This window comes from Folsomia candida, unplaced genomic scaffold (assembly GCF_002217175.1).
Source record: "Folsomia candida strain VU population unplaced genomic scaffold, ASM221717v1 Fcan01_Sc007, whole genome shotgun sequence".
Classification (NCBI taxonomy): Eukaryota; Metazoa; Arthropoda; class Collembola; order Entomobryomorpha; family Isotomidae; genus Folsomia; species Folsomia candida.
Genome location: NW_019091199.1, coordinates 4890666 through 4913559, shown reverse-complemented (window position 1 = coordinate 4913559; position 22894 = coordinate 4890666). Strand labels below are relative to the sequence as shown.

The following is a 22894-nucleotide window of genomic DNA, read 5'->3' as shown; positions in this document are numbered from 1 at the left end:
ACGCAACTTACAACTTTGAAATGCAAGAAGATGTCTAATTTTTTTGCAGTGCACATAAATACCATAAACGCAACAATGACATAACGCGTCATTCTATAAAAAAAACTTAACATTTTTGTATGCAGACACACAGAAGAGGAAAGTTTTTTATGTACTCGCGTAGTAAAATAAGTAGTAGTCATCACTTACATAAAATGTGTACTTTTTTTTACCTGTACCGTATTTACAGGTGAGATTATTGGTAGCATGACTCAACCCGGCGAGTCTCTGTAAATATTCATCATCAATCACGGGTGTAAATTGCATGATGAAATTCGATCCGTAAATTTGTTGTAAAAAAATAGAATTTTTGGAACTCCTACACCACACCGTAAAAAATACAACGATTGTTTCTACTGATCAAAAGCAGTAATGATGATGATGAATAACAAAGCATGCAACTTTGTCATTGTTTTTCTGTGGTCATTAGGTAGGAAACCATCGGAAGTAAAGAGTTTACGGTTTGCATGCATGGCTGGCTGGATTGGATGATGGCTCATCGAATCCCCTCCTAAACTTTCCTTTGTTAATGTTAAAGGGTTCTCTCTCAGTTGTGACTCAGCTCTTCGGAATTTACTATATTTCCTTTCATTCAAGGGCTGCACCCTTCACACAAAAGAAGGACAAAAGTTTAGAGCTAATAAATATGTACGTATTTAGTTGTTCGCCCTGGTGTCATATTTTATTTTTGGGATGTCACGTCATAATCCGAACCTTCAACCTTTCCAGAAATAGAAGTACTGTAAATGAGTACAATGAGCATATTGTTTAATAATGGTACTTTTCTTAAAAGTGAAATATGTATGAAAAGGTGATTCACTCCTCACATATTTTGGCTAGACTTTAGTTAACCGTCGGTCTCCAATAGGGTTAACTGGTTGGGTTAACAAAATGACGTATCACTTAACCCTATCGGAGACCGACGGTTAACTAAATTTTTTCCCATATTTTAATGAATTTCAGAATTTTGGGATATTATGAGAAGTATGACATACTTTTTCTGAATAATATGCGTATACGGAGTATTTAGTGGAAATTCGAAGAAAAAGTTTGACATTATTTCATGGAGCTTTAGATTTTGCATTCATTTTCGAGTGTTTCATGAAAAAAAATTATTTTCGAAAGTTTGATTTTTTCAGACTTTTCTAACAAATATGCAGTACTTGCATCCTTTCTGATAACAACTCTTTATCCTTCTATATACATACTCGCATTATTTGCATATCGTGCAAAAATATTTGCAAAAAAGTGAGACTTGTTGAATCTTGATCTTGATCCAACGTTTGGTGAACAAAGAGAAAGCGGGGTGGAAATAGCGGGTGGAAGGAGCGGGCTGTCTTTGTCCATGTGTTGATGGCCGGTGTGAATTTCATTTCCTCAAACGAACGAAACTTCGTTTCATTCACACTTCTGCGTTTCTCTCAACCAGTCACTTATCAAACTTATCCGAATATTCAAAAATAGGATAAAGTCAAGCAACATAAGATCTTATCAACTGCTGCAACAAGGAAGAATTCAAAGGTGTGTATTACAACGCAGCAGGTACGTTATGAATGACTGATTTTAATTTCACGTTTTTTATATTGATTGCAGATTTCGGTTCGTCCGAGTGTGGAGGAGAGAGAGAGCTGTTGGTTATCTACTAGATTAGAATTTGATAAGATATTTGTTCTCGGTGAGTGGAGCTATATACAAGGTGGCAATTAATGCGGTTGGAATAATAAATAGTAACGAGTTATTTATGTTATGCTTTTGATTTTTATGTTGCAGCTTGTCGAAAAAATGGTCGTCAGCACCACCACCATGAATCCACCCTTGAGTCCCTCCAAGAACGATGGGGAGGCGAAAGATGGGAACCGGAGGAAGAAAATGTTTGTCGTCAAAAGAGACGGTCGCCAGGAGGAAGTTCACTTTGACAAGATTACGTCTCGCATCGAAAAACTGTGCTATGGTCTGAACATGGACTTTGTCGACGCTCCCGCCATCACGCAGAAGGTCATTAATGGGCTCTACTCCGGTGTCACGACGGTCGAGTTGGATAATCTCGCGGCGGAAACGGCCGCCACGATGACGACGAAACATCCCGACTATGCTCTGCTGGCGGCACGGATTGCAATTTCCAATTTGCATAAAGAGTCGAAAAAATGCTTTTCTGACGTTATGAATGATCTGTACCGCTTGGTCGATAAGAAGAGTGGGAAGCACTTGCCCATGATTTCGGACCGTTGTATGGCGATCATTAAGAAGAATGCGGACCGGCTGAATTCATCAATCGTGTACGATCGAGATTTTAACTACAACTACTTTGGATTCAAGGTAAAGATAAGAGACTTAAATATCAGAATTATTGTTAGTGTTTGACCAATTTTGCTATATATTTATATGTGTTTGTTAATTAAGACCTTGGAGCGGTCTTACTTGCTCAGGATTGATAACAAAGTTGTCGAACGGCCGCAACACATGTTGATGAGAGTCGCCATTGGAGTTCATGAGGAAGATATCGACGCCGTGATTGAAACTTACAATTTGATGAGTAAGTTTTGAATTTGTTAAAGCTTTGAATCTTAAAAATCCATTGATTCCGGATAAATTAAAACTAATATTTATTTAGGTGAGAAGTGGTTTACTCACGCGTCGCCCACTCTGTTCAATGCTGCCACAAATCGTCCCCAGTTATCCTCCTGCTTTCTTTTAACCATGAAGGATGACAGCATCGAAGGGATTTACGACACGTTGAAGCAATGTGCCCTCATTTCCAAGAGTGCGGGTGGGATTGGACTGAATGTTCATTGCATCAGGGCGACAGGATCGTACATTGGAGGAACGAATGGAGTTTCTAACGGTCTTGTCCCCATGTTGAGGGTGTACAATAATACGGCGCGGTATGTTGATCAGGGTGGAAATAAGGTAATCAATTAAACTTTTATTCTTAATTAATGATAAAATTAAGCATGGAAGTTGGTTGGTGTTTATTGACATGTTTGTTGATTTGTTGCTTGTTAAATCAGCGCCCTGGTGCATTCGCAATTTACTTGGAGCCTTGGCATGCGGACATTTTCGAATTTTTGGATCTCAAGAAGAACACGGGCAAGGAGGAAAATCGAGCTCGTGATTTGTTCTATGCAATGTGGATTCCTGACCTCTTTATGAGGAGGGTTGAAGCCGGTGAAGACTGGTGTTTGATGTGCCCTACGGAGTCACCTGGATTGTGTGAAGTTTATGGAGAAGACTTTGATGCGTTGTACATGCAGTAAGATACACATCATAATTCATATTCAAGATTTTGTTTGGTAAAGTATAAACACTAAATGAAATAATTATTACTCAGATACGAAAGTGAAGGAAAATTCAGGAAGAAGGTGGCAGCCCAGAAACTTTGGTATGCCATTGTCGAGTCACAAATTGAAACCGGAACTCCCTACATGCTGTACAAGGATGCTTGCAACATCAAATCCAACCAGAAAAACTTGGGAACTATTAAATGCTCCAATCTGTGCACTGAAATTGTAGAATATTCTTCTCCTGATGAGATTGCTGTCTGCAACTTGGGCTCAATTGCCGTCAACATGTTTGTCAAACCGGATAAAACTTTTGATTTTGAAAAGCTCAAGTATATCACTAAAGTTTTGACCAAGAACTTGAACAAGATCATCGAGCTAAATTATTACCCTGTACCTGAGGTAAGTTCAAGTTATAATAAATTGTTACAACGATTTAGCTTTTTGACTGCCGAAACTAATTTATTAATTAAGACTTTACTAAAATTTACTAATTTTACAGACTGAGCGATCCAACAAGCGTCACCGTCCTATTGGAATTGGTGTTCAAGGTTTGGCTGATGCTTTCATTCTTATGCGCTTTCCGTTTGACTCCCCAGAGGCGAAGAAATTGAACGTTCAAATTTTTGAGACACTTTACTACGGAAGTTTGGAGGCGAGTATGGAATTGGCCAAGACGCTTGGTCCTTACGAGACTTACGCAGGATGTCCAGTCAGCAAAGGGGTGAGTCCGCCGTAGCAAATAACATACTTATTAATTGTAACTAAATTAATCATTTTGTCAATTTCCAATCAACAGATTTTGCAGTATGACATGTGGGGTGTGACTCCGACCGATTTATGGGATTGGGCTGCTTTAAAGGAAAAGATTGCACAGCATGGACTCCGAAATTCTCTACTTTTGGCACCCATGCCCACCGCTTCTACTGCTCAGATTTTGGGCAACAATGAATCCATTGAAGCTTACACTTCAAACATTTACACGAGACGCGTATTGTCTGGAGAATTCCAGGTAGATCGTTATTTAATCTAAAATGATTGTCGAATTTTGATTTTGTAACATTATTTATGTGCCCCAGATTGTGAACCCTCACCTCCTCAAAGGTAACTCGAGAACTATAAAATAAGAGAATTGTTTTTATTCACCATGCGAAACAATTTTTATTCGATTCGACATGGGATGTAATTGATATCTTGACCACAATATGGAAAGTATTACTTTCCATATTGTCTGGGATATTGATAATTCTTATTTTTTTACCTCAAAGATCTGACTGAACGAGGTCTCTGGAATCCTGACATGAAGAATCAACTCATTGCTGCGAACGGATCGGTGAAAGATATCGCAGAAATCCCGGATGACCTTAAGGCTTTGTATAAAACCGTTTGGGAAATTTCTCAACGAGACGTCATTGACATGGCAGCCGATCGTGGAGCTTTCATTGATCAGTCACAATCGCTGAATCTTCACATTGCAGCACCCAGTTTCGCCAAGTTGACATCAATGCATTTCTACGCATGGAAAAAGGTATCTTGGTTGGCTATATTAATTTTAGACTCAGTAAATTCCTTTCATGCTTCTGTGTTTTTAATATTTATTCGCATTCTTTTATCAGGGTCTCAAGACTGGAATGTACTACTTGCGTACTAAACCAGCCGCAAATGCTATTCAATTCACCGTGGACAAAACCAAGCTCAAGTCCAAGGAGGAAGAAGTTGAAGGAATGGTGTGCTCTCTCCAGAACAAGGACGAATGCTTAATGTGCAGTGCTTAAAAAGCAACTAAACCATAAATTTCTCATCCTACTACTTTGTATTACTTTTTAAGTACGGAGGTTTTTGTGCCTTATCAATAATTCATTAGATTTTACTTTATTTCTTTCTCACACAACACAATTAAGAGTTCGTTCGCACGATTCTTGTCGTGCTTCATATCTAACTTTTTATAATATTACAGACAACCAAGGTGTTGTAGCATCTCTTTAATTTCTCCATCTCGTCGTCAATCAAATGAACCAAATTAGTCTGCTTTATGCATTTACGTTACCTGTTCAAGTGTGATGCTGATCTGCGTTATATTTATGATTTGATATTTAAGAATTTTTCTCATGTATGTATTTCAACCAAGGAATATTTATGATTTACAATAAACTTGACTAGTAATAAAACACAAATCTGAAAATGCATACATTTGTATTATTTGTGTATGCAAATTGCCACTTTTTGTCAACTGTCATCCCACATTCCCGTTGTCACTTCCCGTTAGCTGTTAATTAAATGGTACATGGTTGATTAATTAAGTAGCTTCCACACCAGGTAGGTGCTATGTATGTATGCATGTGGTTGGTTGGTAAACGGGTGTGGGATGTGATATTAAAGTGCATGAATTTATCGGCCAAACTCCCAGATCGGTTAGTACATATGCATCCACGGCAAGTTGGTGGTTTTGCTTGCTACATTGGCTGCGATTCAGCTCACTCGGGAGTTTGAGTCGGTCGGAGGAGGACGACAAAAGCTGCACCTCTGCATGCCATGCTATTTCACTCTCACTCACTCCAAGTCGGATCGGGTCAGGTGAAAGTAGCTGGTGAAAGTGAGTGGAGGTAAATATAGCACTTTCTCCACCACAGACTTGTCCAAAAATAAATACATACGTATAAAACCCAGGAAACCTGCTGGTCTCATCAATTTCCAGACTTTGGCGAGATTTTGAGGGACAGCATCACTCTCGTGTCGTGTCGCAGGCATTTCTCGGGTTTTGAAATCAAAGTCACACACGAGAAACTGATATCAGCTGAAGAGGAAGGGAAACTCGGAGAGATTTGGTCACTATAGTCGTCGTTACGATAAGGTTTGTATCTTCTGTATAATAAAGATAACCCACTTCCTGGGAAAATATTTAGTCCATGCATGGTATTAAATACATACATGGATTCGTTATCATTATCATAATCGCTCTCGTCGTGTCTAAAATATATAAAAATTCTGTACCATTCTTCTTATTCTTACGCAGCCAGATCATGGCTCCGACACGCCCTGAACCATTTTGGGGCACACCCACCTCTACCCTCGACTGGTGCGAGATCAACTACGAAGTCAGCCCCTTCATCGCGGAATTTTGTGAGTGCTCAATTTCTTTCTAGACATATGCATGAATAACATGGAGAAATTTTGATTTTGTGGTGGTCTAATTATGCGAGGTTTACGCTCTATTACAGGGAACACGCTAAGCAATCTGGGAATGATCATACCACCGCTGATCGGAATCTATCAAATTATGCGACACGGTTTAGAGAGAAAATTTGTTCTGACGATGGCGTCCATTATGTGTAAGTAAAATTTAAAACAAAATTTGAAATGGCGATTGAATTTTGAAATTTTTGGTGACCGCTTGTTTTTGAACGTTAGTGGTCGGTGTGGGCTCGTGGGCCTTCCACATGACGCTTAGGTATGATAATTTACATAGTACAAGTTGAGAAATGTGGTGCACTGGAAATGTGAGACGCGGAAGCGTGGGACCAAGGGACAATGTCCCCACGGTTAATTGATGTCCCCATCATCTGCCCATGTTATATAAACCCCTCCCTCCCCTATCCTAAAATGTTAATGTCCCCACGGCTTCCGCAGCCACTGGGTGCACTTATTTACTTGGTTAATCCGTACTAATGGGTATGTATTTGCTACAGGTACTCAATGCAACTCCTCGACGAGGTAGGTTGACGGGCAGATTTATTGATTTTGCGAAAATATTTGCATAAAATAATCTCTGACACATTTGCGCATAGCTCCCAATGGTTTTGGGAAACACAGTGCTCATCTACCAACTCTCAGAAATTCGAAAGTCGGCAAAGCGAGATATAAATTGGTCCATGATTGTCCTATGTGCCGCATATTTCGTAATCTTTTGTGGTCTCTATTTGTCCCTGAAGAATCCAGTGATTCATCAGGTGCGTGATGTCCATTTTTCATGCTTACATAAGATGAAAGCATGTATTTATTTATATGTTTTTACTTCCGGTTTCAGGTCATGTACGGTATGGGAGTCCTAGTCGTGTTATCCCTGGATTTACGATTGGTCAATTTCAATCAATGCAGAACCTGCACCAAATTACTGTCTGCTGGATTTTTCCTGTACACATTTGGGTACGAATTTTCCGAAAATTGTCTTACCAAACCGAAACAATGTCTATAATTGGACGTTCTATTTTAGTTTTGGAGTTTGGAACATTGATAACCAACTCTGTTCTCAGATCACGTAAGTGTAATATCACATTTCATTTTTATCCCAATTTACATATGTATGCGTTTTCATCCAACCAAAAAAAAGACAAGGCTTATTTACTCCAAAAATAAACCACTTCAATACATATAAAAATAATTGACCATTACTCCGATCCCACAGCAGTAAGTAAAAAAGAAGGCATATTTAAATAAAATAACGAACAAATGCTTAGGTCTTGCTATGTAATTTTTGTGCGTTCATCCCCGTGTTCTTGTCAAGTCCATTAATTTAATAAGTTGCAGTTTCATGCAACCCAACGCTCTTTTTTTTCTCTGAATATTTGATCATGCACTCGTCTCCGCCCTCAACAAATCCAACATTCGCATTATTCTCTCAGTCAGGCAGCCAGGTTAGGTTGTTCACTCACCAGCCTATGAATTAGTATGAATATATAAACGTGGTTTAATTTCAGTCACGGAACTTGTGTAAATATTGATTCTGCTGCGACGACGACGACGACGAATATTTGTTTTGTTCTGGGAAGGTTCATCGTCACAAAGAGATAGATAGCGAGCAGAGCAGTGGCCGCGGAAGTGGCGTGTGGGGCAGAGGGGCAATGTCCCCACGGTTGTTCGATGTCCCCATCATCCGCCCATGTTATATAAACCCCTCCCTCCCCTATCCTATAATGTTAATGTCCCCACGGCTTCCGCGGCCACTGATAGAGAGTCAGGTAGAAGTATTAGGTTCTGTTGTTCCGGAATAATAATTATTGATTTTGTTGTATTATTTTGTTGATAATAATGACTGAGTGAGTGCAGAGTGACGATATGTGCTTACCTGTGCTATGATACTAATGGACAAACAAATGCTTGCATATTTCAGTGAACTCCGAAGTCAACTGCCAACATCGCTTCGACCTTTGACCCAGCTGCACGCATGGTAAGGTTCATTTCCGGTCGTGATTCTTCAAAGTTTAATCCCTACTCAAAAATTTGGGGGGGGGGGATTGAGTGTATGTAAAGTATTAAATGATGGGAAGGCCACTTCCAAAATAGCAATTCGAACTTTTAAGTAATTGGGAATATTCAATGTTTTCCTAAAAAATTCATGTACATTTTTAGGTGGCACCTTCTCGCGGGTTATGCCACGTTTATCCATTCCTTATTTATGTAAGTGTAAAAGTTTAAAGTGTGTGGTTATTGATCGCGAATCAATATTAATACGGAGCAATATTGCTGAGCGACATTTTGCCCGGTATTACATGGATCTTTCATGTTTTTCTTTAGCATTCACGCACGCGGACACTTTTTCAAGCCGAGAGTCAAAATCGTTCCAAAGTGGTTTGGCATGTCGGTCGAACCGAATTATCGTGTTGACTGATATTTCGAAAAGACAGGTGAGTGAGTAGGGAGACAAATATGTAAATGGGGAGTGAGGGTGAGTTTTTTATTGTTACTTTATATGGACATTTCTTCACTTATTTAGAGTCCACTTCAAATCCTCCTACGTTTGAAACGTCATGACATTTTGCATTGCTTAATCATCATCATGCCGAACAACAACGACGACTTATATGAAATATTGGAATGATGAACCACGAGCTATTATTATCATCACACAAGTTAGTACAAGGAAACAAACGCACTATGTATGTGTTAGAGGGTGAGAAATAAAGTAAAGAATGCTTAAGCTCTTCAAATTCAGATAAGTAAATATGAGAAAAGCCATCAGAACTCAGAATGGAGGTCTCCCAGCGTATGCTCCCAGATTTTGAGCAAAATAGTGTCAATTGGTCACAAATTTAATTAGTATGAAATTTGCGGAAGACACGACCTCCCAATGGGCACGTTTGGCAGAGACATTTGCATCCGAAGAAGAGAAAATGCTCAATATCCTTGGAAACAGTCCAGAATACCAAGCTGGCTCATACGCCTCCTTGCTAAATACCTTCAATGTATTAGACTTTCGGGCCGGTTAAAATTCTAGATGCCCATAGGGACTTAATTAATTGTTTACGGTATTTGGGCTAGAATTCAAAATTTAGGCATTTTTTACCTTCCTATGCATGACAAAACGTCGAATGTCGAAAAAACTGAGTTTTTTATAAATAGGAAGGGCAGAAATTCTTAAATTTTGAATTTTAGGCCAATCGACCAACTCTAAATGGGGCGGCCTTAGCATGGCGAAAAACAGGTCAAATATCGAAAAAACTTGTTGTGTCATGCATAGGAAGGTAAAAAATGCTTAAATTTTGAATTCTAGCCCAAATACCGTTAAAACTAAATTAAGTCCCTATGGGCATCTAGAATTTTAACCGGCCCGAAAGTCTAATACATTGAAGGTATGTAACAAGGAGGCGTATGAGCCAGCTTGGTATTCTGGACTGCTTGGAAAGTGCAAAATTTGCCAACTTTTAGACGCATTTTCTCCTCTTCAGATGCAAATGTCTCTGCCAAACGTGACCATTGGGAAATCGCGTCTTTTGCAAATTTCATATTAATTAAATTTGCGATCGATTGGCAGTGCGAATCGAGCATACGCTCGGAGACCTCCATTGTTTGTACTTCAAAGGGCGATGCAAAAAATGAAAGCACAAAATGCGGAGCAAGTCGCAAACACCACTGTTTTGATTCAGCTTATTGAAAAATTTCATAAAATTTCGTCGGCTCAACGAATTTTAATTTAATGGAAAACTTTGGCATTCTTTATTGCTCACCCTCTAAATATATGTGACACATAACATATTCAATATCATCAAAGAATAAGGATAAGATCAATCAAAGAATTTGCAATATAGAAAACAAAAAAATAACTAAAATAACTCGATTCATATCGAAAATGGCAATAATACTTAAATCGAAAATTATACTGTAGAATCATTTAAAATTGTCCGTTTTGACGACAATTTTTGCGTGTATCGAGTTAGCAGCTCTGGCAAATACTTACACAACTATGAATTAATTAATGACGCTTCTCTAGATGCATACACTAGTTTTGTAGGCAGAAATTTATAAAGATAAAGTGATAAATTAAATAAGTTAGTTTTAAGGAATTTTAGAATTATGCAAAATATACGTATAAATAACCATTCATCATATCCGTGTCATAACGTAATTCACTGTCCAACGTACATAAATTGTCGGGTTGTATAAATCCACACCCACAAAGTGAGAGTATAATTGTGATGATCATTAAAGTATTACTACTTAGATAAGTATAAAATGATAAGGTAAATTTAAGAATTGTTTTCCCGTTTTAAGTTCGCATTTTGATTAAGTATACTTAAATTTAAGTAAAAAAAACTGTTGCATTTGTCTAATGTTAACGGGGAGAGCTCAAAATAATGACATTCAGTAGTCGCATTAAAAACCTAATGACGATTTGCTAAGGCCAATAAATGTTTGGACTGGGTAAAGTAAGTCGTATACAAACTAAATATTTGTAACCACCGATAAGACTAGATAAGCACGCTAGCTTTAACATTTTCCACTTAAAATGTGTACATATGTCGCATACATATTTATTATTCTGACAATAGTGGATGCCAAATCGAGGTGTTTTTGTACGTACGCCATTATTATTTGCGTAGGTAATACATATAATTGTTTGTTCATAAAAATGTTCTAGTCTAATTTTTACCGTTCAATGTTTGTTTATTTGTTAATGTCGGGGTCGACCTGACTCATCGCTAAAAGCACATTTTTTGGGAATTTATTTTAAAATTCTGGACGACAAATTTGTAGAGCAGGTCGTTCCCAATCTTTTAAGAATATACACTCCAGATTTTGACACTTTTTGAAGGAGGAGATCTCAAGCTTAAGAAGCCTTCAGAAAAATTGGAACTCGTCGAAACTAGCTTAAAAAACTCACAGCCATTTCATTAATCAACTTACTGACTAAAAATTTGTCGTCCAGAATTTTAAAATAGATTTCCAGAAATGATTAAAAATGTGTGGATTTTGGTGAAGAGTCACCGAGTCCTACGTTAAAAAGCGAAATGTAGAATGACCACGAAATGAAATGTGTTTGTTGCAGGGTATTTCAAAGAACAATCCATCAAAGGTATAAATACATCTCAGAACTCAATATCAAAAAAATCAAACCATGTTGTACGAATACAAAGACAGTTTTTAAAGAAAATTTCGGTTTTATAATACATACGTTTGTTACAGTAATAAAATAATGCTGATGAGTTTATTCAAAGTATTGAATTTTGTGTTGAAATTTCATACGAAAGTGCGATGAGACATTGATGACTTGGTTGTGACCAGGTTCTGGAACAATGGCCGCATTTGGAAAATTGCAAATCTGAGCATGTGCATAATTTTTTATTAGAAAATTGTCACATTCATATCTGCACATAGTGGATGGCATTTACCTCGAAAACATCTTCGAGCACATCGGAAATAACATGGGTTGACGTACGTGATTCCATCAGACCCTGGACAGTATGCGAAATACACAAATAAGTTTTTTTAAGATCCGCTAGACTAACAATGAATGCCTCCCAGCGTATGTTCACCGATTTTTACCAAATTTGTGTCAATCGGTCAAAAATAAGTATGATTTGTATGAGAGAGAGAGTTTGGCAAGGATATTTTCATCCGAAGTGGAGAAAATGCGCAGTAAATCTGGAAAGTGTAAAATTTTCTACTTCACTCCGAAATCGTATCTTTTGCAAATTTTATACAAATTATATGTGCCCGATTGACACGAATTTGGTCAAAATCTGATAAGATACGCTGGGAGACCTCTATTATAAGCAAAATTGTACGCAAATACCGCAAATATAGTTCTGAACGATTGGACACGTGCAATATTCCAGATTACAAATTATTCTTGGAGTTGAATCTGAAACTAGATAATTTTCCGTCGTGGTGGTCAATGTTCCAACGAAGTAAGGTTTTCTGGGTCTCCTCGTAATGGGACAATGTCCCCGATGTCTGATGGTGATTTCTAATTATGCAATTATATTTTTTTTAATTTAATGCATCATTATGTTTAATAATTATTTTTCAGTAATTATTTTTGCCATATTTTTTACCCTGTTCACCTCCACACTCTCTTTTCTCATTGTAACAATTCACCCAACATTCGTTCGGATATGTGATGCGATTAGAGGCACAAATGGGGTCGAAAATGCGAAAATTCCTGTCGCATTGCGGACATTTTAAGGAGAGACATTCCCACGCCATGCTATCACCGGAATCAATCCAAAAATTTAATATACCGAAAAGAACTATGGAATACTTAACACTTTTCATTTCTAATTTCTAAATACGCACAAAAATCGTGCACACAAAATTCGTAAATCTTTAATTCAAAATCAAAACCCAAGAAGAATGAAATGAAATAAGTAAATAAATGTATGTACATGTTGATGACATTGAAACAGTTGAAGGTGAATTTTTGATGGATTGATGCAAATATTTATAGCAAACGCATGACTGAATCTCATTATAAATGGAAATGTACACCGTTCCAATATTCCCGTAATAAAGTTGTAACTAAATAAATCATGCAGGATCAGGAATCAATAAATTATCGTGATTTTATTCATATGCTTCCCTTCTACTACTCAATCATAACAAATGCTCATATTCTTATTTTGTTTAACAAGTATGTAAAGCCAGATTAAAGAGACGGTACAATTTTGAATGACATGATGATTATCGAAATTTGTACAGATCAAATTTTACTAAATATTTCCTGGAAAGGTCCCCGCCTGGATTTGCTCCTCCCATTTGGCCACCCACGCGTTTGGACAGAGGGATGTGTACACCTTAAAATGGTTTAAAAGACCTGAATAAATAACAGGTGGGCGAAATAATTTGTCAAAACAGAGTATTTTGAGCTCCGTTCTTCCCAGGGTTTGGATTCAGAGTCTGAATTTCAGACCCACAAAAAGACGAAAATCTACACATGAATAATACGCCGGTCATACGAATGATTTTTAAAGAAATTATCTTTTCCATTGTGAAAATCCATTGTTTCCGCGACTTCAAAAAATTAATTTTGACAGGGAATGAGACGGGTAAAAATTGAATTTCTTAAAAAAAACCTATCCTTTCATCTTCACGTAGATTTTCGTCTTTTTGTGGGTGGAATAGGAATAGCCCTTCGCCCTTGAAATCCAAACCCTGGGAACAAACCAGCTCAAAACACTGTAGTTCGACAAGTATTTTGACCATGCATACAACAGTACAAACTATAAAAATAATTACGCGTCGGAAGTAGTCGCACGCAGCAAATTCCTCTCCTCTAGCTTTGACGCATCGTTTGTGGTCCAAAAAGCTCGTGTAGCAGTGCTTGGTCTGATTCTGGTTCGGAAAACGAGGGTCGAAAGGGGCTGTCTCCAACACGAACTAGAATTATATGAGAAGCGTCAAATTATTACCACAATAAGATGTATTTAATAGTAATAATAATAATGAAGCTAAAACCCACGAAAAATTTACCTCTTCAACATCCCCTGCACCACCCTCACCTGCCGCACCCCCTGCTGCTGCTCCTTCTTCACTCATGATGACGATCTTGACGATACACACAGATTACAATGATACAGAGGAAAATCTTCTGGGTGATGAGGCAGACGTGACACAGGCAGAATTTGAAATTGTGATTTCTTCATGTTGTCTATATTTTAATCGAATTAACATTTGTGTGGCATGCCAACGGACAAGGAACATATTTAGATATTTTCGCAGGACGATTTGGATTTGGATTTGGGTGGGGGTGGGGGTGGAATTATAAATGCCGATAAAAAATTGTGCAAAAAACAGAAATAAAATGGAACGTGTGCTTCCCATCGTAATTCCGGACCAAGTGTCCCCACCGCGGGGGAGAAAACAGGCCGTGACGAAATCTCCCTCATTCCTCACCACCACTTTCGCAGGTCACACCATGTTTGGAGGAAACACTGCGGAAATCATTTCCAATGGCATGAGGAGCAATGGAACGTGTACTATTCAGTTCAGATCTGTGAGTGTTTTAATTGAGAAAACAGAACATCAATGTGTTGTAAAAAAAAGTAGAAAATTTTGCAAAATGTTTTACCGAAGATTTTTTTCTTAATCTCACAATTCTACTGTTTCGACGGAGGTTTGTACTACCCACTCCCCGCAGTTATCCAATCCGGTACGAGGGAGGCGTGCGTTTTCTCTAAAAATCCGTGAGTTGAAATTTTTTCTTGGAAATATATCTCAATCTTCCCAAAAAATTTCTTACTCGTCTTTTTTACAGTTGTATCCACAGATCCTCTCCCCACGGCGTCATCGGGGTGTTGACATACCAAATCGGGGACTCTCCGAGGCGCGTCGCGGTCATATTTTCCGTCCCGTACAACCAACTCCAGTACCGAAACCATTTCGGAACCGCGATCGTGACGGGGTTTCGACTTGGAGAACTAGGCCCTTTTCACACACTCGGAGGACGAAGAGGAGAACGAGGTCACGCTCCTCTTCGACAGGATGTATCAGGACGCCGACTTTTACCACAGGGGAGGTCGTGCCCACAGTTTGGCGAATGACGGTGTCCCCATGTGGGCGACGGATGGGGCTTACCAAATCCGAGGGACGATGAGCGACAGGGGCAAAGCGATCGTTAAGCTCAATATAACTTTGGCGTAAAGTCACCATTTTTGCGATTGACTGAATCATAATTTACCCATATTTCCGTTAATCTCATTAATTAAACTTGTATTTATTGTATGTAAGTTACTTACTTAACTGTATTTTGCACTTTTGCGAAACGACTCACAAATCCGTACTTACTATTTTATCTATTATTGATTTGATGATTTATTACGCATTTTTTGCAATATTAGCCAATATTTGGCCGAGAAAAAATAATTAAGTTGTGTGCTAACCGATAAACAAACTATATTTTTATGAACTAATTAAGATAAGTTAATTAAAGGATGCTATTTAATTAATCAAAAAGATATCCTACGCACATACATTTTTAATGTACTAAATTTTGTTGCATTATTACAGTTTGTTTTATTTATTTCGCAAATTATTCTTTTACGAAGGAAATTATTCATAAAAAGCAGCTCATGTAACGCAATTTCTGAAAACGTGCAACATACCCTTTGAGCTTAATGCTCGCATTGAAATTAATTGTATATCTTTCCATTACGCATTCTTGTCAATAATTTACTTCCCAAGTTACTCCAAAATACGATTTGTCTTTATTGCTTATCAAAAATTATTTATCAAAAACTTCAAATGGGAATTACTTTTTCAAAATCATTCTGAATTCGCTTTTCCTGTAAACGTACTTTCCCAACGTGATGAAATGCATAATAGTTAAATCATCACACTCAATATGACCATCAGATTTATTCCTACTTCAATATGTAATATGCAAATATTTGTATTCCATATTCACTCATTTCCAATTATGGTAACAAAAAATTACCGAACCTACAGTAGATATGTTTCCTGGGTTTGGTCTCAAACCATGTAAAAATTTTATTGTGCACTATCACGTCCTAACCTCAAAATCGCATCCAGATAATCCAGTTTGAACCCCTTGAGTGCAGTTTCATCTTATGCAAATTGCAACTCAAACGGTATATTTTCTCTTCTGCAGATTAATTATTATTCTGTTCTATTCTTACATATATTTCCGTCATCCTCTCTCCAAAAAAGTGGACCTCACTTCCTCATCAAACAATTTCTCCTTGCTTACCTCTTAATCAGAGCTCCATATTTTTCAATTAAAATCCACCTGAACTCATTCGACCTTGACGCCACAGACGGAAACAAATACTCACGACAAGTACTATTGGATGCATTTTATTTCAGGTTACGAATAAAATGAATGGAACGAGATGTGCAGATTTCTTGAATCTTTCCTCCTCCAGTATTTGACTTGGGATGATATTTCGAAATTTGGACATGCATAAAACAAACATTATGTTAAGTTAGTTTCATGTACATGTGTCATCATCACAGCCAATCAGCATATGCACATACTTCATTGAGATTCGTGTTTCATTTATTTATTTGATTTGATTTGATTTAAACCTTTTTTCAAGTGTTAATAGAAATCAGTTTACAAAAACTGGTTTAAATTCTATGACACAAATAAGCAATATAACTATGTAAGCGAACTAAAATAACTAATAGTAAAAAAACATATCATTACGGTTGAGAATAATGAGTTCACGTACGGCTTTAACAAATTGGGCGTAACTAATCTTTGGGTCCCAATCTCTTGGGAGCTTATTCCAAAGTGCAATAGCACGATATTTTATGGACTTTTGAGCGAAATTACAAGAATGAACGGTGAGAAGGGGCCACGTGCGTCTAGTAACAGAAGAACTCTTGTGAGCTTGCAAATATTTGAAGGCATATTTGTACAGAAAGAGATCACGACGCTCACGAATTGTTAAGAGATTTAACAAGTAAGTCATTAATATTGATAGATTGACCACTAACTTTGAAACGAGCGTGTTTTTTGTACCGAAATTTTCTAGCTAACGAAGGAATCATAAATTTTACGAGAAAAGAGTTGATTTTTCGTTGTATATTGTCTAGTTGTATGTCAGAATGAATAGCCCAAATATCTACACAATAGTCAATAACAGAGTGTATATGGCTATTAATCATAATGGCCATGACTTTGTCAGTGAGGTGACGCTTGACCCCATGCAAATAACCTAAGTTATTCGAGACTTTCTTCGTGACAGAGTTGTAGTGCTCACGAAAATTTAAATTGGAGTCTAAGTTTACTCCTAAATACTTGAATGAATTGACATACTCAATTGCTTGACCATTCTCCAAAATGAGTGGGGTAGTAAAAGAGGGAGGAACAAAGAAATTTGGTTTACGAAAAATTTGGAACTTGGTCTTTGAATAGTTAATATTAAGGTTATTGTCGTCATACCATTTTTGGATGAGATTTGCTTGCTCAATAATAACTTTCATCATTGTTTCAATGTCATGACCAGCAATATAAATAACAAGGTCATCAACATATAATAGAAAAGGGATATTGATAACTTTGTGTATATCATCTTGGTACGCTGAGTAATATAAACCACTACCCGCAGCCCCCTGTACCACGCCTGTAGGGTTATCAAAATATTGATGACTATTCTTAAATTTAAAGCATCTATGGTTCATATAATTGTATAGGGTACTAATGTACGTAGGATTTAAATTGAATTGATACATTAACTTACTAATTAACAATGAACGGTCTAAGCTATCAAATGCTGAACGAATGTTTGTTTGTATTAACAAACAAAAAACTATGAATAAGACACAAATTCTTCTACTTAAACACCACTCACACGATAAATAAGAGTTACTTACTTATGAAACCTTGAAAAATAAAATGAATTGAACCAAGTCTGCAGTTTGTAAATAAATAAATCGGCCGACTGAGGTTTTAGAATATACTTATAAGTATATTCTAAAACCTCAGTTTTTTTTAGTTCCGATTTGTCTGCGGTCGAGTACACACACACACGAGACAGAGCTCCCAAGTCACTTTACTACACTCACTCACTCATTCACACACATCTCCCATACTATTGTCTCAAAGTGCCTCCATCCAACTCTGAACTCCTTCATCATGCCTTCCCCCAGAGGATCCAAATCAAAAGCCAAACCTACACCCAAACGTACCCGGGATGACGTTGTAATCGAAGACCAGGACATGTCAGATACGGAGTCCACCAGCTTCAATTACACCAAACTGGAAATCCAGGAGCTCATTAATAGTGCAATCAATCAGACAATGCTCACTTTTGTGAAGAAAATAGAGGAAGCCATCGCACCCCTTACGACCATCACCACAAAACTACAGGACCTCGAATCGAAAATGCACACCTTAGAAGCACAGGTAGCTAAACTGGAGTCGATCCAGCGAATACAGATCACTTAAAGAAGGATGAAGATATGGTTATTGTTTCAGTATAGGGAAATGGGGTTCCAAATGCTGTGATTGGCTGACGGTTTTTATGGGCATCCGCCCATAAAAACAGGGCCTTGGCACAACTCAATTTTTCCCAATCTCAATTTCCCATTACTTGGAAATCTCACTCCTTTCTTGGCACCAAAATCAGGTGTCTCCTTTACCATCATTATTGCTGCCAAACTCGGAAAAGCTGAGTAATTAAAAGATTATTTAATATCCTACAAATTAATTTTCTGACATCCACTCAATTACATAAATCGGTTCAACTCACCACAAGTTAAGCTCTAAGCTTCAACTCTCGGTAAGTAGTAAAAGAATTACTATTTTCTTTCAACAATGAACGGTGGGGACACAAATATGGTGGTGACACGTTCATTTTTACGAGTGATTTGGATGTTAATTTATTGCGATTTATTTGTTCAGGTAACTGCTAAGGACAATTTTTCATCCATTAATTTTGCGACCTCTCTGCCGTGCCCCCACCAGAAATCTGTGTCATCGCCGGCCAACCTGGTAAATAACAACTTTAACTGGATTCTGCAACAATAAGGACCAAGGAACTTGTATTTCGTAATGCACTATATTTTATTGAAGTATACACTCATCAATTACCATTAGTTGTTGTTCGTGACCTGGTAACAGTGTGAAATTGTCGGAAACTTCGTTAAAGTTTTACAAGATTCAAAAATAGTTTCTCATATAATGAACGGTGAATACACATATATGTACATTCATGTATGGTGAAAACACGCTCATTGTTGGAAATTAAGTTCCACTAAATTTATTTTTGTGAATTGCAGATATAATATTTGTGCCAATTGTTACTCAATATTGTGACCTATTGCCCCTTCCTCCACCAGATCCGTGTCTCCACCGGTCAATTTATCTGATCTATCAGTGTGCGTTTATACAAAGCAAATTCAAATTATATAATAATGAACGGTGGAGACACATTAATATGGTGGAAACACGTTCATTATTGCAAGCAACTGTTATATCAATATTTCCTTGTTATTTTGTTTAATTACAGACTCATCAATTACTATGAGACCTTGTTCGTGACTCGGGAATAGTGTGAAATTCTCAGGAACTTCAGTAAAGTTTACCAGGTTCAACCATAATATTAAAATAATAGTTTATTATCTCCAAAAATTAAAAAAGCAACGAACGGTGGACACACACATGTATATGGTGGAAACACGTTCATTTTAATTACAGATTCGCCTTCATGTACTCAAATTCAGTGTGACTTTATCAAAACCTTCTTCAAAATCTTCTTAAAATAAACAATTAACGGTGGAGACACATAAATATGGTGAAAACACGTTATTTGTTTCAAGCAGGTTTCAAATTACTAATTGCTTGTTATTTTTCGCAGGAAATCCAGTTGCTCAAAACATTTATTTGAATTTAATAAACCGTCGTTTGTCACGGTCCGAAATATAAAGTGTTGCGGTACTAATTGTGATAATTCTTGAAACCAAGAAAATCGTAATTACTCCTTTCTGCCAAAGCGTCAGAACTTCCGATGCAAAATAACTCATTTCTCTCATTCTTTTTTCCTCTGATAGCTAATTTTAGTTTTTTTAAAGGTTCCAGCAGTGGTGTAAAATTCTCGACATCGATAAGGAAAACGTATCACATAAAACTGTCGTTTGCAGCAAACACTTTTAGCCACCTTCAAGAAATTTCTCAAAGAGTTTTACCGACCTCTCCACCCCATTTGTGTCTTCACCATTGTCTGTGTCTCCACCGAAAGGGGGGTGGGTTAATTTATCCTTTATATGAACAAGAAGATAAAGATTAGAAATAAGTTTCACTACAGTTTGAAGTAGAAGAATCAGAACCACATTCAACTGTTTCCATTTTCCTTATATACTCAAGGCACGAAAATTATTGCTACTATTTATAATAAAATATTTTGCAACCGGGAAATTATTTCGATGTTTGGTTATTACGGCAAAGTTGTTTTTATTGGTGAAGATGCATTATTAAATCTATAAACAACAAAGATGTTTTATTCACATTAGATAACAATTGCTTTATCAATATTGCCGGTGGATACACACTTTCAGTGGTGACAACACGGCGGTGGAGTATATTTTTTTAGTTGTTATTTAGATGTTTCTCAAACGTAAAGTTAGTAAAATTGTATTTATGCTAAATCAATTTTTGTTGCAATAAATTTGGTTGTAAATCTGCATCACAACAACTTTCAGTTTTTAATTAATTATTCGAACTTAGAAAGTCGCAAAAATTCTCCATTCGAGATGACGAAAATCTGTACAAAAATCAAGTCACATTAAATCCTGAGCATGGTTGTAAAACTGCTCTGACATATCTTGTCGTTAAACTTACTTAATAATTGATGATGGTGGGTGTGGTAGACACCGAAGCACGAAAAACTGTTTTTTTGTTTTTTTGTTCTGGGACGTAAAATATAAAGTGTGATGAGAAGAGATGGTAAAGGGTAAAGTGAGACGGATGGTGCGCAGCGAGTGCTACGGCTTCATTTATGCGGCATCAAAAATATATGGAGAAATTTGAACTGCGAACCAGCCAATCACATCATTCCAGCCCCGTCCTATACTGAATAACTAACATTGGAACTGTTTATCTCTATAGGATACCATGATCGTTGGAGTCGATCAGCCCTCCCACACCTGCCCCAGACCGCCATAAAGCAGTTGTAATTACCGGACTACCTGAGGCTACAAAAGAGACGATGGCAACTCTCACCGCCACCCTTCTAGAGATGACAACAGCAATGGGCATCGCCAGTTTTGACTTTGATAAAGCATTTCGCGTGGGCAAGGCTACCGCCGGGAAAGGACCACGTCCTGTCATTGTAAAACTTCTCCGATCACGTGACAAATGGACACTTTTCGCCCAGAAAAAGCAACTTTACGCAAGCAAAACCGGGAAATTCGCACAAGTTTACATCAATGAAGATATGACGAAAGAGGAACGTAAAACTGCTGGTGAGCTACGAGCGAAACTACGCGAACTGAGGGTCACCGGCCCCACCACAATGGGCACGATTCGAAAGGACATACTCACCACCAGGAAGGCCGGTGTCGTTGACAAGAAGTACAAGTGGACCCCCACTGGCATCACCATTATCCCATGAGGACGTCGGCCTACGAAGGATCAGATAAGCATAAATCCTATTTCCAATCTTTTGCTAAACATTATTTTCTTCAACGTAGAGAATTATTACAGTATATATAGTTTAAGTGCACACGATCTATCTGCTTTTACTAACTCTGCTATTGTTTGCCTCTCCGAAACCTGGCACACCCAAGACCCTGTCGTCGCTTCGCTATTCCCGCAATTTCTGCTGATCGAGCAAAAAGCCATAAAACCACCTGTCGGTCGCCCAAAAAGGGGCTAATTCTCCTCCTCAATCCGAAATTCTTCACGCTCATCTCCACCCTCCTTACGACCGACTCAGCCATCATCATTGAAGCTAAGTGCAGTCACACAGGCGTATTATACGTAATAGGAAGCTTTTACTTTCCCCCAACCCGAGAAGGAGAACTGACCTTGATGGACCACCTCAACCCTCGAGGAGATCTTAGAAAAGCACCCCAACCATCATCATATCCTTGGTGACGATTTTAACGCCAGGATAAGCTCACAGGGATCACTCATTAACTTACAAACATTCCCCATGTCCCCAACTCCGGAAATCTCAGGATCAAATCTCAACCCCCCGAGGTGAAACCGTAATAAACTTTATGACGGACAACGATCTAGTATGCGTAAATGGACGCTTTGAAGGGGATTTGAGTGGAGAATTTACTTTCGTATCCAAACAGGGAAAAAGTGTAATTGACCTCGTTTTTTGTTCACCAACTATCGCAGCTGTGACTCATAGCTGTGGCACGCTCAGCGTCCCAATATCCCATCATCACCCATACAAACTCACATGGCAAGGTTCTTCCCACCAGTACCAACTCCCTATACCGCATATCATTAAATTCGCAAGGAAGAGCGACAAATACCAAGTATTTCAGGAGACTTTGCATACACACTGCACTGCACTACTTGCATCACGCTCCATCGCATATCCCACCCTGGTTAACACTATTACGGATGTTGCACTCTCGACTGGCCTTGCTCGATTTTATGACAGCCTTTCACACATACCCCATAAGCCATGGTATGACAAAGAATGTCATGTTTCCAACCGCTCTGTAAAAATCTGCTTACACAACGCTAAACGCAATAACTGGGACATTCATCATACAGCCGCATATGTGACCTCCAAGCACTCTTACAAAGCCCTATTACGTGACAAAAGGAGGCACTCTTCACGGCTGAAACAACAACTCAATAATGCAATTCGTCAGCAAGACTTTTGGCAGGCAATAAAACCTTTCCGCTCCACACCATTTGTCCCTAACCTTATTACGAA

At 37.9% G+C, this 22894-nt stretch overlaps 4 protein-coding genes and 1 long non-coding RNA gene across 9 annotated transcripts; 3 read left to right on the top strand and 2 right to left on the bottom strand.

Moving 5' to 3' along the window:
• The first annotated feature begins 1382 nt into the window (after window positions 1–1382).
• Window positions 1383–5503, top strand: LOC110851853 (ribonucleoside-diphosphate reductase large subunit). The gene is made up of 12 exons (XM_022099769.2): window positions 1383–1560; window positions 1633–1714; window positions 1810–2355; window positions 2440–2572; window positions 2651–2946; window positions 3048–3289; window positions 3368–3719; window positions 3820–4041; window positions 4117–4329; window positions 4397–4421; window positions 4586–4845; window positions 4934–5503. Exons 3-12 carry the CDS (start codon window positions 1822–1824, stop codon window positions 5090–5092), a joined length of 2436 nt encoding a protein of 811 aa, XP_021955461.1. The 5' UTR covers window positions 1383–1560; window positions 1633–1714; window positions 1810–1821; the 3' UTR covers window positions 5093–5503.
• Window positions 5504–5797: 294 nt separating this feature from the next.
• Window positions 5798–11739, top strand: LOC110852547 (alkaline ceramidase 3). 4 transcript variants are annotated; one of them, XR_004835299.1, is made up of 14 exons: window positions 5798–5920; window positions 5985–6168; window positions 6331–6437; window positions 6536–6646; window positions 6726–6765; window positions 7004–7028; window positions 7103–7264; window positions 7342–7460; window positions 7528–7572; window positions 8425–8481; window positions 8664–8711; window positions 8829–8938; window positions 9028–9163; window positions 10303–11739. XR_004835299.1 is itself a non-coding variant. In XM_022100647.2 (13 exons), exons 3-12 carry the CDS (start codon window positions 6338–6340, stop codon window positions 8920–8922), a joined length of 801 nt encoding a protein of 266 aa, XP_021956339.1. In that variant the 5' UTR covers window positions 5798–5920; window positions 5985–6168; window positions 6331–6337; the 3' UTR covers window positions 8923–8938; window positions 9028–11739. The 4 variants fall into 4 exon arrangements, 3 of the variants coding, with proteins under 3 accessions (XP_021956339.1, XP_035709744.1, XP_035709743.1); XM_022100647.2 differs by having other exon boundaries at window positions 9028–11739; XM_035853851.1 differs by having other exon boundaries at window positions 5802–5920; window positions 6013–6168; window positions 9028–11739.
• On the bottom strand, window positions 11580–12933 carry LOC118436238 (serine protease inhibitor dipetalogastin-like). Its single transcript, XM_035853852.1, has 4 exons — window positions 12587–12933; window positions 12325–12498; window positions 11921–11983; window positions 11580–11850 (listed from the first exon to the last, which is right to left on the bottom strand). The coding sequence occupies exons 1-4, from the start codon at window positions 12804–12806 to the stop codon at window positions 11741–11743; spliced, it is 567 nt and encodes a 188-aa protein (XP_035709745.1). The 5' UTR covers window positions 12807–12933; the 3' UTR covers window positions 11580–11740.
• A 168-nt stretch (window positions 12934–13101) lies between these two features.
• On the bottom strand, window positions 13102–14303 carry LOC110852574 (cytochrome c oxidase subunit 6B2). The gene is made up of 3 exons (XM_022100673.2): window positions 14001–14303; window positions 13767–13907; window positions 13102–13324 (listed from the first exon to the last, which is right to left on the bottom strand). The coding sequence occupies exons 1-3, from the start codon at window positions 14064–14066 to the stop codon at window positions 13241–13243; spliced, it is 291 nt and encodes a 96-aa protein (XP_021956365.1). The 5' UTR covers window positions 14067–14303; the 3' UTR covers window positions 13102–13240.
• Window positions 14304–18006: 3703 nt separating this feature from the next.
• Window positions 18007–20402, top strand: LOC118436131. Of its 2 annotated transcripts, XR_004835231.1 has the most exons (6): window positions 18007–18775; window positions 18898–19183; window positions 19275–19373; window positions 19505–19583; window positions 19693–19789; window positions 19853–20402. It is a non-coding gene; the product is annotated as an uncharacterized LOC118436131 (long non-coding RNA). The 2 variants fall into 2 exon arrangements; XR_004835230.1 differs by having other exon boundaries at window positions 19693–20402.
• Window positions 20403–22894: the final 2492 nt, after the last annotated feature.

Coding starts and splice junctions, on each gene's coding strand:
- LOC110851853 (XM_022099769.2), top strand. CDS start 1,822: ATGGTCGTCAGCACCACCACCATGAATCCACCCTTGAGTCCCTCCAAG. Junction 3,290..3,367: donor TTTGATGCGTTGTACATGCA/GTAAGATACACA, acceptor ATTATTACTCAG/ATACGAAAGTGAAGGAAAAT. Junction 4,330..4,396: donor TATTGTCTGGAGAATTCCAG/GTAGATCGTTAT, acceptor TATGTGCCCCAG/ATTGTGAACCCTCACCTCCT.
- LOC110852547 (XM_022100647.2), top strand. CDS start 6,338: ATGGCTCCGACACGCCCTGAACCATTTTGGGGCACACCCACCTCTACC. Junction 6,438..6,535: donor CCCCTTCATCGCGGAATTTT/GTGAGTGCTCAA, acceptor GCTCTATTACAG/GGAACACGCTAAGCAATCTG. Junction 6,647..6,725: donor GACGATGGCGTCCATTATGT/GTAAGTAAAATT, acceptor TTTGAACGTTAG/TGGTCGGTGTGGGCTCGTGG.
- LOC118436238 (XM_035853852.1), bottom strand. CDS start 12,806: ATGAAAAGTGTTAAGTATTCCATAGTTCTTTTCGGTATATTAAATTTT. Junction 12,499..12,586: donor AGAGTGTGGAGGTGAACAGG/GTAAAAAATATG, acceptor TTGCATAATTAG/AAATCACCATCAGACATCGG. Junction 11,984..12,324: donor CGTTCAGAACTATATTTGCG/GTATTTGCGTAC, acceptor CATACTGTCCAG/GGTCTGATGGAATCACGTAC.
- LOC110852574 (XM_022100673.2), bottom strand. CDS start 14,066: ATGAGTGAAGAAGGAGCAGCAGCAGGGGGTGCGGCAGGTGAGGGTGGT. Junction 13,908..14,000: donor GTGCAGGGGATGTTGAAGAG/GTAAATTTTTCG, acceptor ATATAATTCTAG/TTCGTGTTGGAGACAGCCCC. Junction 13,325..13,766: donor CGTGCGACTACTTCCGACGC/GTAATTATTTTT, acceptor AACCATTTTAAG/GTGTACACATCCCTCTGTCC.